Source organism: Muscardinus avellanarius, assembly GCF_963383645.1.
Source record: "Muscardinus avellanarius genome assembly, chromosome: 14".
Taxonomy (NCBI): Eukaryota; Metazoa; Chordata; class Mammalia; order Rodentia; family Gliridae; genus Muscardinus; species Muscardinus avellanarius.
Genome location: NC_137800.1, coordinates 4,383,420 through 4,401,543, shown reverse-complemented (window position 1 = coordinate 4,401,543; position 18,124 = coordinate 4,383,420). Strand labels below are relative to the sequence as shown.

General features: G+C 46.6%; 1 protein-coding gene across 1 annotated transcript in view; it reads right to left on the bottom strand.

Moving 5' to 3' along the window:
* MCPH1 (microcephalin 1) overlaps positions 1 to 4,378 on the bottom strand; it is a gene marked incomplete at both ends in the record, with an annotated part of 174,063 nt that extends 169,685 nt beyond the window's left edge. Inside the window, 3 exons of the mRNA XM_080710905.1 lie at positions 536 to 654; positions 2,973 to 3,064; positions 4,339 to 4,378. Of these exons, the coding sequence (XP_080567031.1) occupies positions 536 to 654; positions 2,973 to 3,064; positions 4,339 to 4,378 (251 nt within the window). The remainder of the gene's footprint in view (positions 1 to 535; positions 655 to 2,972; positions 3,065 to 4,338) is intronic.
* Positions 4,379 to 18,124: the final 13,746 nt, after the last annotated feature.

Here is an 18,124-nt window from a genome sequence, read left to right as displayed (position 1 = left end):
GGACACCTGGCTGATGAGAGCCCAAGTGTGCTTGGTGTGAAAACCCCCACATATCAGGTGTTGGAAGTGTGTGGGAGGCTATACAGAGATCACGTGTGTTTTCCCAAATGCAGTCTATCAACTTAAAAAATAACAGCGAGGCATGGATGGCCATTCGACACTGAGTCCTGCACTGGGATGCTGTCCAGTGAGGTGGGGCTCCTGGAGCGGGCCGATGGCCCTGCTGCCCAACTGGCATTCCATCTTCCCCTCACCGAGGTTAGCAGTTCTCCGGAGTCTCTGTCCTGTTCACCCTCCTGGCTCTGGAGCAGCTGGTATACACTTGCTGCTTATTACCGGAGGCTTGAAGATGTTAAATTATTGTCCAATAAGAGGCGGGATGAACATTTTTATCAGGTTCTTTGATCTGTGCAAAATTTCAATACTAAGATTTTAACCACTACTAGACTAGATAACTTCAGGCACGCACGTGCGCGCGGACAAACACGCACACACGCACACACACGCACACACACACACACACAAAACGACTTACTTTTCAACCCAGAGCACCGAGACGAGCTTGGCCCCTCGCTTCTGTGCCTTGTCCCAGGTGCACTGGTATCCGTCTTTAAAAACAACGTGCGTTACTTGTTTGTTAAAAGTCTTCGAAACCTGTAGACAGCCGCAGAAGAAAAAAGGCACATTACTATTTGCTCACATTTTCTTATGCACAGTTGATCAAAAAGGATACTCTGTTCAATATCTGTCAAAACAAAAATGTTCAAAACCCCTACCCCAGCATTCCATTCTCAGAATCTGTCAGAGAATGTGTACCACCGCTACAAACACACCTGCTCCGGCTGGAATTGGGGTGTGAAGCCAGGTTTTGGCCTCTACTCCCCACCAAGCACAGGAATCGTGGTAACCAGAGCCCCAGCACTGAGGACAGAACAGGGCGCCACAGGGTCAGTAGCTACAAAGAGAGGGAGCCACTTCAGCAAGGCAAGAGACACAGAATGAAATTAAGAGGAACAGACAACAGAGGAAACACCCATCTTGTTAAAATGACCAACCCTGCAGACTTCCAAAGATACTACACTCATCACTGGTACTTTAAATCAGAAGATGGTCTTTCAAAGATCAGGGGCCTAAAAAGGTACTACAAATTTTAAAAATAACATTATTAAGAATATCTCTACAGAAATACTGGACAATCAATTTAAACTGAGACAATCTGGACAGCAGAGGCGCAGACCAGGATCCAGCAGTCAGGTATTAAGAGTTGAAGAAATCTAAGAACAGGGAGATGAAGAAGAAATTATGAAAGATGCAATCAAAGAAAAACTTCTTGAACCAAAGACCTAAAGAATTCCAGACCAAAAGAATTCTCCCAAGGGCCCGTGCCAGAGCAGGCACATTCTCATTAAGTTTCAGCACGACTGGAATAAAGAAAAATATCAAACAGGTGAGAAAGAGGGGTGAAGGCGATAGAGAAGTCACGTACAAATGAGAAGTAACAACTGATTCAGACATCACAGCAAGAGAAAACAGTAGACACGACTTCAAAGAAAAATGACACACATGCCAGCATTTTATGTTCAGCTATACCAGTCAAAGGAAACCGTTCTATCCAATCATGTTCACACGGTCATGGCGTCAAAAAAAAAAAAAACAACTATATATATATATATATATATATATATATATATACACCTATATCTTCGCCCCCGTGTGGTGGCACACGCTCGTAACCCCAGCCCTTACAGCTTACCACAGGTTTATGGGGACACCATCCCGTCACTGGTGGAGGGGCCTCGGTACTGCGATTCCTCTCCACTCAAATCTCTTCTCAGCCTCTGATCTGACGCCTCTGGGGCCAGGGTGGCCATACCAGCCTCAAGGTCCCACAATTTAGGAACTGTGGACCTTTGTCAGAGGGTCAATCTCTTTCTCTCTCTCTCTCTCTCTCTCTCTCTCTCTCTTTTTTCATGGCACCGGGGGTGGAACCCAGGGGCTTTTCTACCTCCGGGCTATACTCCCAGACCTATTTTATACTTTATTGGAAACATGATCTCACTAAGTTGCTGAGAGCTTCACTAAGTAGCTGAGGCTGGCTTCGAACCTGTGCGATCCTCCTGTCTCAGCCTCCTAAGCGCAGGGATTACAAACGTGTGCCACCTTGCCTGGCTCCAGTGTCTCTTAGTCTGCGTGCCCCAGGCTCTCTGTGGCCTCACCCTAATCCTGCCTTCAGTGATCCTCTCATCCAATTTAGTGTATTGTCCACTCCTTCCATTAGCCAGGCCCCCCAATGTCGAGGAGCACACCAACACACTCTGCTCACAGCCAAGCTCCCCAGAGGGGTCCACTCCCTCTTGCTGTTCCCTAAGCCCCAGGTGCCCAAAGGTGCCGGGCTGGTGTGGATCCCCTTCACCTCACAGCTCCCAAGCTTAAAAGTATATTCCTAGCTAGGCGTGGTGGCGTTTCTCTGTAATCCCAGTATAAGGGAGGCTGTCAGCAATGTAGTGAGATCCTGTTTCCAAATAAAAAGGGCACGCAGTGTATGTGTGTGTGTGTGGTGTAGCTAGAAGGTAGAATACCCCTGGGTTAAATCCTCAGCACCAAAAAAACCCCCAAACAAACAAACAAACAAACAAAAAAACAAGCTTGCAATCCTGGCCTGGGTGGGGACGTAGGTCAGAGGTATAGCCCTAGAGCCCTTACCCAGGGTGCCCAAGGCCCCAGCTTCCATCCCCAGCACCAAGAATGAACAAAGCAAAGTCTACTGGCCATCTTCTTTCTGCTGAAGGCTCTGCAGTGTTTTAAAATTCCATCTGAGATACCCCCTCCTGAATCTACCTGTGTTCTGCCCCCGGGGCGGACCCCTTGATTGCCCTTCAACAGCTCCAGGAGTTGACTGCCCTTCACCCCAGCAGGCCTCCATGATCCCACTGAGGTCTCACCTGAGCCCAACCGTCAAGCCAAGGGCTTACCTTTGCCCCCATATCCAGGAGTTGGTTGGCAAATGTCTTTGAGTAGTTTTCTGTGCCACTGGAAGACCACACCTCAACATAGGCCACGACATCTGAAAACAAGCAAGATGTGAGCACGGCACACACGGGCAGGTTGGGCGCTCTCGCCACCAGCTGCCTCCTGTCCTGTTTATAGTGGAGATAATTTAAAATTCCCGTTGCAAACTCAGTTGAAATGGCAACAGCGCTACTGATGATACTTGACATTTTAAGCAAAGAACCACTGTACGCATATCTGTGGCAGGGCTGATTCCTAACACTTGCTGACCTTCCCAAATGAGGCTGAATTGTTCCAGTGCAGGAATCTGCTTTCTGAGAAGGAGCAGAGTAAATATTTTAGGCTTTGGAAACTAGGAGGTATCTTGCCAGTACTTAACATCATAGCAAAAACATAACCACAGGCACTGTGTTAATAAGCCATTGTGTTCTAATTAAACTTTATTATAGAAAAGTAAATTTGCATTTGATATAATTTTCATTTGCCATTCTTTTACCTTTTCTTTTTACCACTTAAAAATGCAGGGGAAGAAAATTCTTAGCTTGCAGACCCACAAAAGCCAGATTTGGCTGGGGCAAGGGGCCTAGTGTGTGAACGCTGTTTTCTAGTGGAAATCTTCTTCTAGAACCTGAGGTTTTAGAAGAATGCCCCAGGTGTGTCAATGGCCTACAACTCTGCAAAGCACAAGTTAATTCAACAAAATACGATGGTATTAGGAAAACAGCCACATCTGAGTACCTACCTCATTAAAAACACGTTTTTCTCTTGAATATAATAAGGTCATTAAACTACCTCGAGCCCCTATAAAGAGCCCCACGTCAACCTCAGTCCCTGCGGGTGTGGACTGAGGTCAGCAGCAGCAGGAACTCCCAGGCCCCAGCCCCCAGCGCACCAGCAAGGGCGTCAGCGGCCGGACGGTGAGTGCCCTCGGCCGCGGCCAGGGAAGAAGCGGGGGCTCCGGGGCGGGGGCGCTCCTCCCCACCCCACCCCACCCCACCACTGCCCCCGTCCCGGAGCCCCGCCATGCAGAGGCCGGAGGCTGTCCGGGAAGGCCGCCATCCCCGCTCCTCCCCCGCCACCTCTGGGTGCAGGTGGCCTCGGGGTCCACGCGGCCAGCCGGGGCGCTGTCCTGGGGGGCGCGGGGCCCGCGGGGCGGAGGGGCAGGGGCGCGGGTCGGCGGCCGAGGAGCCGCGGGAGGTGGAGACGGGCGATCGGGGTGCAGGGGAGGCTGCGGGGCGGAGGACGCCGGCGGCGGGGGCTATCCACGGCGCCCCGAGGCCCACCCACGGCGGCGCGGGCGGCCCCGCGCCCGGGATCGCGGCCCCTCACCTTTCAGGATAGCGCTCCCCTGGGTGCCGGGGGCCGCCATGATGCGCGGGACTGGCGGGAGCGCGCGGCGAGCGGCGGGCAGCATTGCGCATGCGCGGGGCGGGAACGAGCGCGGGGGCGGGCTTTCAGGAGGCCACGCCCCTCTCTTGCTGGCCTCGCCCCGTCGCGGGGAGGGCGACAGGGTGTTTCCTTAAGGTGGTTTAAGAAGCTTGGGCCAGGGTGGTGGCCCAGGCTTGTAATCCCCGCGCTTGGCGGGGGCGACAGAGAGAAGGATCCCGCAGGTTCGAAGTCAGCCTCTCTGAGACCCTGTATAATATAAAAAATAGGTCTGGAAGTGTAGCTTGGCGGTAGAAGGTTCTCCAGGAACCCCAGTACCACCAAAAACAAAACAAAAAAAGCTTCCTGGGCTCACCTGGCTCACAGTCTCAGCCCTGCAGGCCCCCGGGAGTGTGACTTTACTCAGAGTTTGACACTGGAGTCACCCTCCACCCAGCTCCAGGTGGCTCCAGTGACATTCCAGGTACATGGTCTCCGTTAGGAGTCCCCGCCAGGGATGGAGACTTGGGCTCCATTGGGGCACCCAGAGATATCAGATACCCAGGGGACACCCTGAAACACCTGGCAGAGGCACCCTGCGGGGACACCCAGAAACACCCTGCAGAGGTACCCTTTGAAGCAGGGGTTTCTTCTGAGCCCCCAAGATGAAACAGGGGAAGATGAAACGGGGGCTTCTTATGAAGAAACCTGGGTTTCTTGAAACTGAGTTTCTTGAACAAACTCAGCATCTCTGTACAGGGTTCTTGTCTACGGTGAGTGAAGAATGACACCCGCAGACCTCCGGAAGGGGAGTAAAAGGTTTATTGGAAGCAGCAGGGAATGGGGACGGGTGGCTGAACACCCCAAAGGGGCTGGAACTCAGTCCAGCAGCTGCCTTCAGGACAGTACTTGAGAGTAGCCCAAGCCGAATTGCCTTCAGGTGCAGGCTGTTTTTTTTTTTCCAGAGTCCAAACGATCTGCCAGAAGAGAATAAAGTGGCCGAACACCCCAAAGGGGCTGTCAGGTCTCTGTTGTCCAGTAGCTGCCTTCAGGTCACGAGCCAAGTGCCAAGTGCCATCAGTTCCAAACTACTTTCTCCCAGAGTCCACGCGATCTGCCAGAAAAGAGGCGCAGGTCACCCCTAGGGGCCCTGGTCAGCCTTGATGTCCAGCAGAGGCCTTCAGGTCACTACTTAAGAGTAGCCCAAGCCACGTGCCCTGAGATGCACTCTGCCTTCTCTCAGGGCCAACATGACCTGCGAGAGAGAGAACAGCTCCCCAAAAGGGGCGGGGATCCTGAGAGGGAAAAGCCCCAATTTGCCATCTGACTAAGGCAAAGGCCTGATCATTTGTGAGTCCTCTTTTGGTTGGAGTGGCTTTGGAAATTCTGGGAAGCAGCTCTCAGGATTTGCATAGGGTATTTGCAAGTCCTTTGAAGAATCTCCTTTCAGAAGTGCCAGTGGGTTTGTTGATTAGTAAACGATGGCTTTTATGAAGCTTTGGTCCTTATCTCTGAGCCTTTGGAATTTCAGGTATTCGTTGCCCCTCAGGAAACTCAGGAAATTAACTTTTTCTACAGGCCTTTTCCCTATCTGCCTATTTACTTTCTATCTCCTCACCTAGACCCCCCCCCCAGGCACACCCTGAGACCTTTGACCTGAGACCTTTGATTGCATGGGAAGACCCTAAGACCTTGGATCCCATGTGGGAGCAATTGTCCCCAAGACTTAAGACTCAGCGTGGGGATTCCTGAGACAGACTCTAAGGGATAAGTAAGATCCCGCAGAGATACCTTGAGGCCCCCCGCGGGATCAGAGGTCCCCAGACCATGGACTGTGTGGGTACCTGGCCGGAGTCCCTGGAGCTCTGTGGCCTTCAGTTCCCCAGTGAACAACTGTGTACCAGGTAGGGGGAGCCCTGTCTTCAAACTTGTTGCCTGTGTTCTCAGAGCCTGGTGTCCTAGAACCCAGGGACAGAGATCAGAATCCATCTGAGCTGCCTTGAGATGACTCAAGGGAAGGGCCTGCTTGTCTCTTGTTCCTGCGTTTAAAGTTCCTATGTTTCTTAAAAACTGAACCAAATGTGTAAAAACTTTTTTAACCAGTGAAGTCAATACTATCCTGGTATGTATTCCATTCCCAAGCTCAGTGAAAAACAGTCTTGAAAGTTAAAGGGACTCCTAACCCTGTGTTAGATGGTGCTAGGTTTATTTTGTTTCTAAGAAAATGTATTATAAATGAATAAAATGTAATATATTATAGAACAAGTATCTCTTATTTAGAAGTTAATCCACATGTAAACTTTGGAAAGATACTTTGTCCAGAATGAAGTCTCCAGTGTAAGGCTATTTATTCATTCATTTGTGGCAATGGGGATTGACCCAGGGGCATTCTAACTCCTAGCTATTCCCCCAGCCCTATTTTATTTTTATTTGAAAAGAGTCTCACCAGGTTGACGAGGGTCTTCCTACTTGATGAGACTGTTCTTGAACCTGTGATCTTTCTGTTTCACAAGTACTGGGATCATAAGCTTGTGCCACCATGCCTGGCTTGGTGTAAGGCTTTTTAAGTTTAGTGCTGCATTAAAGACAGTTTTAGAGCTGTATCAAAAAGCCGTCTTTAAAAAAATTTTTTTAAAAAAGGTTTTACTGAGCAACAGCATATTGAAAAGGATCTGTCCCTGGCCCAAGAAAATACCAAATGTAAACAATGTTATCATCCAGTCCAACCTATTTGTTTCACACACAGTCAAGGCTAAGAGCTTTGAAAGAGACCTGAAATCAGCACTTCTGAAATGAACGCCAGAGGTCGCCTCCAGACCATTTTTTTTCATTCTATATTTTCTGTAAATTATCTACTGAGCACCTTCTATGTATGAGGAACTGCGCCAGACTCTAGATATAGGGTAACAAGGCGCTTCTTCTTGAATTCCTCCCTATTCATATTAAAGGAGTACTCGCCATCAACGCACAAGGACCAAAAAACTCAGTATTAAGAACAAAGGTACTTGTCGGGCGTGGTGGCGCACGCTTGTAATCCCCGCGCTTGGGAGGCAGAGACAGGAGGATCATGCAGGTTCGAAGCCAGCTGCGTGCGCTGGTTTAGGAGACCCTGTTTCCAAATAAAAATGTAAAAATAGGTCTGGGAGTATAGCCCGGAGGTAGAAGGGCTTCCAGGAACCCCAGTACCACCAAACACACACACACAAAGGTACTTTAACAATGCACCAATAAAAGCATAAAAAAGAGCAAAGGTAATTAAAATGAACGAGTGCGTAGAAGGAAACCTGCCTGCACCACTACATCCTAAGTTAGTTTCTGGCCATTTCTCTTCAGGATTTTTAATAAAATTATCCCATCTGAAGAAGGATCTGGTCAGTCTAAAATAAAGTGAGACTCTGCTCCTTCATTTTTTTCTAACTCTGCACTGAGGGATAAATGATCAAACCTGTTTTTGCTACCAGTACTTGCCACAGTAAAAGGGATGTAGACTAGAAAGCCTTTTTTTTTTTTTTTTTTTTTTTTTTTTTTGGTGGTACTGGGGGTGGAACCCAAAGACTTTCTACCTCCGGGCTATACTCCCAGACCTTTTCTATATTTTATTTGGAAACAGGGTCTCACTAAGTAGCTGAGCTGGCTTCGAACCCGTGCGATCCTCCTGTCTCAGCCTCTCAAGCACAGGGATTACAAGCATGCCCACCATGCCGGGCTCTAGAAAGCCTTTTTAAGTGCTCCTGGCAGAGAGCTGGAGATACTGACTTTGGTGAGCACAGGTTTGGGCTTTGCAGCTATCAGAGCTCCTTCAAACAACCTGACATGCCGCGTGGACAGGAATTGGGATGAGTACTGCTCTCAGCTGTCCTGGAAAACAAGTCAGATGAGAGGTCCAGGGCTTCAGAAGGCAAGTCCTGACCCACTGGAGTCTGAATGGAGGTAGAAGCTTCCCTTCTCCTTAGTGTGGTGGGCAGCGGTGGGCAGCGGTGGGCCTGGGTTTCCTAGGAGTTCATGAATTTCAAAGGTGAGCCACCGAGCATGCAGGCACACTTCCCTTTATGTTTCTATAAAACAAAACAAAACAAAAAAAAGAAATGAAGGGAAGGAGGGACAGGGAGAGGCCTGACTAGCCTACAGGAAGCCCTATGGAAAGCTTTATTTTCTCATAAACCCATCGCTCTCTGTGGTGCTCTGTATTAGAAGAAAATCTGCCTTTTTTCTTGAATAAGGAAAGCAAAATACTCTTCTCTTAAAATTAAAAAGTAAAGATTCTGTGTTTTCTCAACTGTGAACACTAGTTGATAATTCTGCGACTCAGAACTGAGTATCAGGGAAGGGGGGTATGGTTTGAATACAGAATGCCCCCTGAGGAGCTCATGTATTGATTTACCTCCAGAGGTGATATAATTAAATTATGAGGGTTTTAATCTTATTCAGTCTCATCTAGTCACCTTAATGGATTTACTGGGTGGTAACCTAGGTAGGGAGGGTGTGGCAGGAGGTGTGTCCCTGAGGATGCGGTCCTGGGGACTGTGCATTTGTCCGTGAACCTCCTTCAGGATCTCTCTTTCCGCCTCTCTCCCCACCCTGCCCACCCCCATCTCTTGTCATTTTCTGAGCTCTACGGACTTCACCTGGCCTAACATGGACTAAACACCTGCAATTTCAAGAAACTATGAGTATATAATCTCCTTTCTCTGAGTTGTTATTGTTGGGGCTTTTTTGGGAGTCACAAGAGGGGGATATCAAGTGAACAGATGACCATAGCTGCTCATTTTGGGCAGGGTGCTAACCTGGACCCACCCCAATCCGTCCTGAGATAGAAAGGGCACCTCTGGGATGTGGCTTGAAGTCCACATAGTGGGCCTCACAAACAGGTGAAGTCCCCTCCAAAAGTATAGCAAGGCTCTTCCTAGACCCGTACTGTGGCATCCTGGGGTCCCCTGTGTCCAGAAGCTGAGGAGGAAGCACTATGGGCTTGGCTCGTGGCTGGGTCAACTCAGCATGTTGGTGTGAGCCCAAAGTGGACTTTTCCTGCATCCCAGCCCTGCCTGGGGAAGAAGTGCCATAGAGGATGACGGTGAGGAAATATCCTCCAGGAAGGCAGTATGGGCAGCATAGCTCCTCATCCACGTGGGAGAGGGAAGGAGCGGCCTTAAGGTATGGATATGCATGAGCTCGTGGGCAGTGGCAAATGGCTGGTCTGTTGAACAAGGCCTTTGAAAACAGGTAGCTTGCAAGATCCCAGACAAGAGGTTCATGTGGATGGACCTATAGAAGGGGCCTCACAGGGAGTTGATCTTGGCGTTGCCTGTCCTGAAGAGTGTGCTTATAGTGGGAAACTTTATTGCAAGCGAGCAATGCACGAACTGTTCTGCTGTTCGTACGGCGGGGATCTCAGATTTCTGCAGTCGAGGCTCATGTAGTTAATCTCCATGTAGTTGGGGCCTGTGAGGTATATTTTGTGGCCACTGAAGCCACTTTTTCTTAGGATGGAGTATATACCTTAAAGCAATGGTGGCTATTTTATGGTGCTATGTCCCCCAAAGACAAACTAAGTGAACTTGAGAACCAAGTTGTAAATATAGGAGTAAGTGGTCTCACTCGCTGTCAGTCCCAGGGACTCACTCCTGGCATTTGTACTTTAATCTCCCATAACACTGGGCTCTGTGGGTCCTAGAGGTCCTGGTCCCAGGGGGAGGATGCTCTCACAGGCCCTGCAGTAAGAGTCACATGCAGTGCCAACCATGTAGCCACGGTCATCGTGGACAACTCGTGCCAATAGACCAACAAGCTATTGATAGGGAAAATAATCATGGGATAGTCAGGGAAGATGTAGACTAGAACAGACGGCTTGCACCTACAAGGACAGCTTCAAAATATTCAAAGCAACAACTCAAAATTATAAGGGAGAAGTCAATTAATTACAGCTATAGCTAGAGATTTTTACACACACCTTGCAAAAATTCATACAGCAAGTAGGATATAAGAGGATGATTATGATTTTTACTTAAAATACATTACATGTAGTTTATGTTTATGGGACTATGTATGATGGCACATTTACTATTAACTCTTACATGTGCAACAGTGTGCATATCTGAGAGCCTATGGAAATATTTACAAAATATGGCATCTTAAATAACATCACATTCTTGTGTGTGTTCCTGGAGATTGAACCCAGAGGCATTCTACCTCTGAGCTACACCCTCAGCTATTTAAATATTCTCTCTCTCTCTCTCTCTCTCTCTCTCTCTCTGTGTGTGTGTGTGTGTGTGTGTGTGTGTGTGTGTGTGTGTGTGTGTGTGAGAGAGAGGGGGGGGGCTGGTCTTGGTCGCCCCGAGTGTTTCATCCACAGTCCTCTCAGGTGTGAAACACTGGCTCGGGCCCAGGCCCGAGGTGCAAAGCTTGTACTGCAAGGTCCCTATGGGATCAGTCCTCAGTCTGGTGCTGACTCTGGTCAGCCTCTCTTGGCTTCCCGTTATCCTCTTTTGTCCCTTTCTACCCCTACGCCCCACGGTATCTCACAGGGAACTTCCTGAATGAATAAGAGACACAGATATGCATCTTTCTCACCTGTGAACCACTCCAGAGCTATTTTGTGCTACGTCATGCTGGACACCAACCAAGAGGTTAACATTCGAACAACCGTATATTTTGGATATAGCGCTATGTGTGAATATAAAAGGGATTTTTTGTTGTTGTTGCTGCTTTTTTTTTTTATTTCAGTGCCAGAAATTGAACCCATCCCAGGCAAATGCTCTACCACTGAGATACATACCCAGCTTGAACATAATATTTTTTGGAGGATACTGGAGATTGAACCCAGGGGTGTTCTACCTCTGAGCTACACCCCTAGACCTGTCTTTATTTTTTATTTTGAAACAGGGTCTTGCTAGGTTGCGGAGGCTGGCCTCAAACTTGTAATTTTCCTGTATTAGTCTCTGAAATACTGGGATTATAGGTGAGTGCCACAGCAAGGGATTAGATTTTGTTTTGTTTTTTTTTTAGATAGCAAATTTAAAAACCTGCATGTGGGCCTTTACAGGAGCTTTAGTCTTAACTGCCCAAACTTGGAAGTAGCCAAGATGTCTTTCAGTAGGTGAATGGGCAAACTGTTGGCATCTAAATAAAGATATCATTCAACATTAAAAACAAGTGAGCTAGCCAGGCATGGTGGTGCATGCCTGTAGTCCCAGTGCTAAGACGGGAGGATCATAAGTTCAAGGCCAGCCTTAGCAAGTTCATGAGACTCTGGTTCAAAATAAAAAATAAAAAGGGCTGAAGATGTTGCTTGGAAGTAGAATGCTCCTGGGTTCAAAAACCAGTACAAAAAAAATGAGCTATCAAGCCACAAAAAGACATGGGAGAAACTTAAATTCATATTACTAAGGGAGGGAAACCAATCTAGAAAGGCCACATACTATATAATTCCATCTCTACGGCTTTTTGGGAGAAGGCAAAGCTGTGGAAACAGTACGCTCATCATTGGCTGTCTGGGGCAAGGAGAGGTGAGGCGTGCAGATGGAGCCCTGATGGTCTTCGGGGCTGTGCTAAGATGCTGTGTGATGGTGGTGGAAGACCATCACTACACACTTGTCCCAACCCCCAGGAGCCCGGGCAGTATTAGCACACGTGAATACAAGCGCCAAGACTGTATTTTGCCGCTCTTTTTTCCCCCAGAGACTACCACTTGGCTTCCTTACTTTGTAACAATTCAGTAGTAAAAAGGAGATAGAATAAGTCAGCCAGGTAAGAGAAATATAAATATAAGGCCTCGGAGAGCAATAGTATATTTCACTGCCCCTGAGGAACTGAAAACAACCAAATAAAAACTAGGTAGAAAATGGAAAGATTTGAAAAAAAAATTGAGAGAAAATGAAAACACTACCTTGAAATTGTAGAGGGAAGTGTTATCTATGTTCCCATTTAAATTTTTTTAGGTGACTTTTTCAAATAAAATCTGGACTCAAAAGTAATATAAAGGTACTTTTAAAAAGCACTCTAGACAGAGCTCTTCTCGAAGCATCTGTTGGGAGCCTGTGGGGCTAATGGCTTCATTTTCTCCGCTGGGTCAGAAGCACTGAACAGTTCACCAGCGCTTTCTTTCAATGGCGTTTATTCTTTTAATCTCAACTTCATTCGGTAGTGTGTTTGCATTTTCTAGAAGAGAAATGACTTCGACGTTTCATACTCCAATGTCAACCCTTTAAAAAATTCTGATCTAAGAATCTGGGCAGCAAGAGAGTCATTGGTTTTAATAAGCTGCATGCTGAAAACATTGTTTATTGATTATAAACGTAATGCTGGAAGCGTCAGAGTGGAGACTTTGAAGCCCAAGGTAATCGGCTCCTGAGACTCTTAGAGCGACCGGCCGACTCCACCACACTGCCTGCGACTCTGCTTCCTACCATCTAGAATCCACCTGGTGTGGGTGACGCCATCCCAGGTGGAAAAATGCATGATTTGAATGCTGATCAACGTAGTTTTATCGGAACCCTCATCAGCTCTACCAGTTGTGCTGGATTGAAAATTATCCAGAAGCAAAAGTCGATGTCTCTGTCCTTTGGGGTCAGAGAGGAGTGCGAGGATCCCAGCATTCCTTGTTGCGACTGAACCCTTCTTCCTAGTATGCACCTGTGCAACCCCAAGTAGGCTGATTGCAGCATATTGATTGCAAGACCAGCTGGACTCAGCAGAAAGACTGGCATGGGCCGGGGGTTGTGTTCGGTAAAGAAGAAAGCTCAGTTTTTAATAGTCACTTGGCTGCCAACAACCTGTCTCCTCAGGTCAGTGCTTTGTGCGAAAGCAGACTGCAGGCTGGTAGCAGTGGAATTAATTCTTCATGTCCTAGTCTTGGGGTACTCCAAGGTCAGAGATGGAAAGAAATAGTAATGGAAGCTGTTACAGAAACGGAAAGGCTGGAGCCCAGCTCGCTAGGTGACTGTACTTGGATCTAGGGTGTTGAAGGAGGTAATAACTGAAGGAGCCCTCATCTGACTGTTACCCTAATAAGAGGAGGAAAAGACACCAGGCCCTCTCTCTCTCCCTGCAGAAGCCAGGGAAAGGCTCTATGACAACACCCAGAAGGGTCTCGTCTGAGAGCCAGAAGGGAGCCCTCGCCAGGAACCAGATATGCTAGCACACTGGCCTTGGACTTCCAGGACTGAGCTACCGGTCTATGCTGTTTTGCTATGGCAGCCCGAGCAGGTTGATAGAGCAGGTTCCCCAATCCACCCCTTTGCCGTTTACAACATCCACAGTATATTTGAAGCAGGAGGCTCTGAAAAACATGTGACCCGTTCAACCAAAAATTGTTGGACCAATCACAACCTTTTCAGAACATTTGGATCATTTATTCCCATAGGACAATGTTGGGATAAGTTAATTCCAATATTGTCCTAGGAGAATAAATGGTCCAAATATTCTGGGGATGGTAGGTCCATTTTTGCCCTTTGCCCTGGAGATGCACATAAAGGTCCAGATCCACTCTCAGGACTGGGATTAGAAGGGTTTATAATGGAGTCATATAGATGCTCACAGTTTTTGCCTTTTATGTTAATGGGAATTAAACCCAAGGGTACTCTACTCCTGAGCTACACCCCCAAACCCTTTTCAGTTTCTTCATTTGGACACAGGGTCATGCTAAGTTAACCAGGCTGGACTTGAACTTGTGATTTTCCCGTCTCGGCCTCCCAGAGTGGCTGGGATTACAGGTGTTCACCACTGCACCCTGCTCAGTTTCTTATTCTATACTTAAAATCAGTTTTACTATGAGCACATATTCCTGTATGTTGCATGGATGGGCTCCTGTAATATGCATTAGCGTGTATTCATGCATTTTTAAATATGCAGTGAGAACACCAAAGGAAAAATGATCGCCTTGGCAGCCACATTGGAGATAAGCAATAACGCAGGTGAAGAAAATATTTAAGAGCTGTCACAGTAAGGCAGATCAGGAATGATCCTGGTTTTCTTCATTCCCACCCCAGTCTGTTCTGACACAAATAAGGTCATGTCACCCCTCTGCTTGACGTCCTTTGTGGCTTTGCTCTCTGCAGGGTATATGCACAATCCTTGCTGCAGTCTGTAAGGTGCTGTGAGTTTTTCCCCACTTGGGGATTTTTCACTTCCCTGTCTTGGCTCTGCCCTTTGCTGAGCTTTTCAGAAATGCCCAGCTCTTCACTGCTTGGGCTTCCTCATGTGCTTCCTTTGACCTTTGCCAGTGCAAGTCTTTCTCTCCCCCTAGGTAACTTCCACTCATCCTTCAAATGTCAACTTGATGTTACTTGGGAAAACTGCCCTGGAGTGCCCCTCCAATGCCCTCCCAAGGCCGAGCTGTCCCTCAGCTAAGCCCAGGCTCCCTCCCACCTTCCCCTGCGGTCCTTCTCAGTTGTAAGGCAGCGCTTTCTCATGCCATGGTCCACCCGCGGCCCGCCTGTCCTGCTCACTGTGAGACCTGCGCACTAGCTCAGTGCTCATCCGTAGCAGAGATCACTGAATCGGCCAAAAGGCCAACAAAGAAACAACAAAACACAACAGCCTGGAACAAATCTCAGCAAAGCTTTGCCATTTCCCGGTGGGGCGGAGGAGATGCAGCAGGCAAAGGAATCTGAGGAGGACTGGCCCAGAAGCTGCAGAGGAGCTGGAAGGGTTCTGGTGTTGGGAAAGGGGAGAGGAGGGGCGGTTTCACGGAGAGGGATGGGCCAACGATGTCCAGTGTTAAAGGTAAGGACAGAAATGTCTGTTTGAAATTCTGTGACAGGGAAGCCCTGTGGACTTGGAGAAGTCTAGAGGGCAGATTTTGGGGTGAAGTCCTCTTATTCGGGGAGCGTGGTTGAGTGAGAACAACCATGGGCTTGGGCATCCGGCTTTACCTCTCAGCCTAACCATTTACTAGGCATGGACTTCAGAACTTAATCTTTGTGTCATTCATTCACGACATGGGAATGATAATGATATCCACCTGCCGGGTTGTTGGGAGAAACCGAAATAATGAATGCTGCAGATCTGGCCCAAGGAGATCTTCAATAAATGGAAACAGTGGTTACCGTCTAGTTCAGCTTCAGAATTTAAATGTGCTGCTCTGTGAAGATAGACTTAACTAAATCAATAGAGGCTGAAGCATTTTTTAAAAGAAGGATCAGCTGCTTTATAATCGAGGCAGGTTATTGTCAACTCAGTTGCTTTTCATTAGGTATTTTTCATATGATAGAAAGTAATGAAGACAGTGTGTGTGTGTGTGTGTGTGTGTGTGGAATTTCAAAACATTTCTAACTCAACTAGTATAGACATCTCATGAGGAATTCCTACAAGTGTATTGGTACATAAATTAAATATATGAACAAATCTTTGAAAATATAGTACTAAACAAAATGAACAGAAAAATTCTGATTTTGCTTCTAGGCAAAAGTATTTGGACCAGATTAGCATATTGCCTTCATTCTTTTCTCTGGAGATTTTACAAAAAGCCATTGGTGGGTGAACTTTATATTTCCTTCTACATAGGCTTGAAATAACTGATGTTCAATAGCCTAGTTTTGAAAATCAGCACCTATACATCAGCAAAATTTAACAAGTAGTTTTAGTAGTTTTATGTTAGAACTTTTTACGTTTATATTTCCTCCAAATTTTTATATACACTGTTAAATATGAGTAAAGACTTAACCCATCAGCAAATACATTGCTAATTTTCTTTAATTTCTGAAGGATAGTTTCTCCCACATTCAGAATTGTTGGCTGATGGCTCTTTTCCTTCAGGAGAAGACTCTGAATGTGTCACCCCTTGCCTTCTGTACTCCAAGGCTTCAGGTGAGAAATCAGCCGTTGATCTTGTGGAGGAGTACCTTATACGTGATAAATCTCTTCTCTTTTCCCACTTTTGAATTCTCTCTTGCCTTTGGCATTTGGTGATTTGATTATAATGTGTTTAGGCAGAGATCTCTTTGAGTTCAAGCTACTTGGAATTGCTGAACTGAACTTATGGGTTCACCGATTTGGAATACTTTTCTGTCTCCTTTCCTCTCCCCTCCGCTGGCACTTCTGTGATGCTCAGGTTGGTCCCTTGATGGAGCCCCGCAAGATTCGGATGCTCTGCTCACTACTTTTTGTCTCTGTTCCCCCCTCTGGATGATCTGTGGATCTTCAAGCTTCCTGATTCTTCTGCCTGTCTGAATCTGCTGTCGACCCCCTCCAGTGCATTTTTCGTTCCCATTCTTGTGTTTTTCATCTCCAGGCTACTTGGTTCCTCTTTACAACTGCTATGTCTTTCTTGTTGTTCTTTATGGTGACAGAGCCTTTTCATACTTTGTTCTAGTTCCTTAGATATAGGCTCCTTTAATTATTCAAACGTACTTAAAATAGCTGACTAATTCTTTGGCTAATAAGCCCAGTATTTGGGCTTCCTTAAGGACAAATTCTGCTGACCCTCCCGGGCCCCCATATATGTCATGCTTCTTACTCTTTGCATGTCCGATAATTGTTGTTCAAAACTGAACACTTTAAATGATATAAGGTCTGCCATGGCACCCACCATCTGTCGCGTCCTCAGTATTTGAGGTTACTGATGGTTGCTATTCATTTTGTGACTTTTCTGAACTAAATGAAATTGTCCAAAGTCTTTATCCTATTTTCTTAGTGGCTATTGATGGCACAGAAATTTCCTTAAATCCTGAAGCCAGTCTCCCTCTGCCGAAGGGTCTGTGAGCATCGCGGGCCTGCTCTCAGCACTCACCCATACTGGGATGCTGCCTTCATGCTCCCTCTCATCGCTCAGAGGTGACAGCAGGGGCCTCAGCAAGTCCTTCCTTGCCACGCACGTGCAGTCTTCTAGGACTCAGCATATTAACAGAGCTTTTCAAAGCCCCTTTGGACATTCCCATCCCTTATATTTTTTATATTTTCTGGTCAGCGATGGCGCCAATAGATTGCATCTATTAGTAATATCACCTCACTAGCTACGTATTAAAAATTGGGAGCTACATGCTAAAAGATTGTCTGATTATCTTCAACAGAAGCCGCAGAGAAGAGGCCATTTAACTGAGCCAAGTCTTAGTGAGACTGAATCAATTTAAACCCTGAGTGTGGATTCCCAGGGAATTGCCAAACAGATCAAATCATCACAATTCTCTGGGAATGGGGAATTTGGGAAGCCCCAAACCCATTTTTCCTCTCCAGTCATTGCATTCCTGATGTTTTTATTTGATTGGGGCTGTTGGTTTTCAAGGCTACTTCACAGCTGGAGCGAGGGGCTGGGGAATAGGGCTGGTTACTAGATAGGATCTTCAGTGTTCTTACTGAAATTCAGCTGTTTTTCTTGAATAAACACGGCCCAGATTGTTGTCGGTCTTTGGTTAATTTTCACAATTCTGAACAAGTTGTGAATTTCACAATTCTGAAAAAGTTGATTTTGACAATTTTACTGGTTTCTGTTGTTTTTATGAGGAGCAGCTATTTACAGGTCCTTCTGCTTTTGCTGTGAGTGGTCACAGCTCAATGTTTCTGGGCTCTGTTTATATCAGAGAGAATATCAGCAGCTCACAAATTTCATTGCTGAATGCTACACTACTATATAGGTATATATATATATATATATATATATATATATATATATATATATTGCTTATTCATTTGCCATTTGATGGACAGATAGTTTCCATTTTTTTAGTATTATGGGTAATGCTGCCTTGAATAATCATATGGAAATCTTTTTAAAAAATTTTCCTAAATACCTTAGAATAAAATCCTGGGTCATATGGTT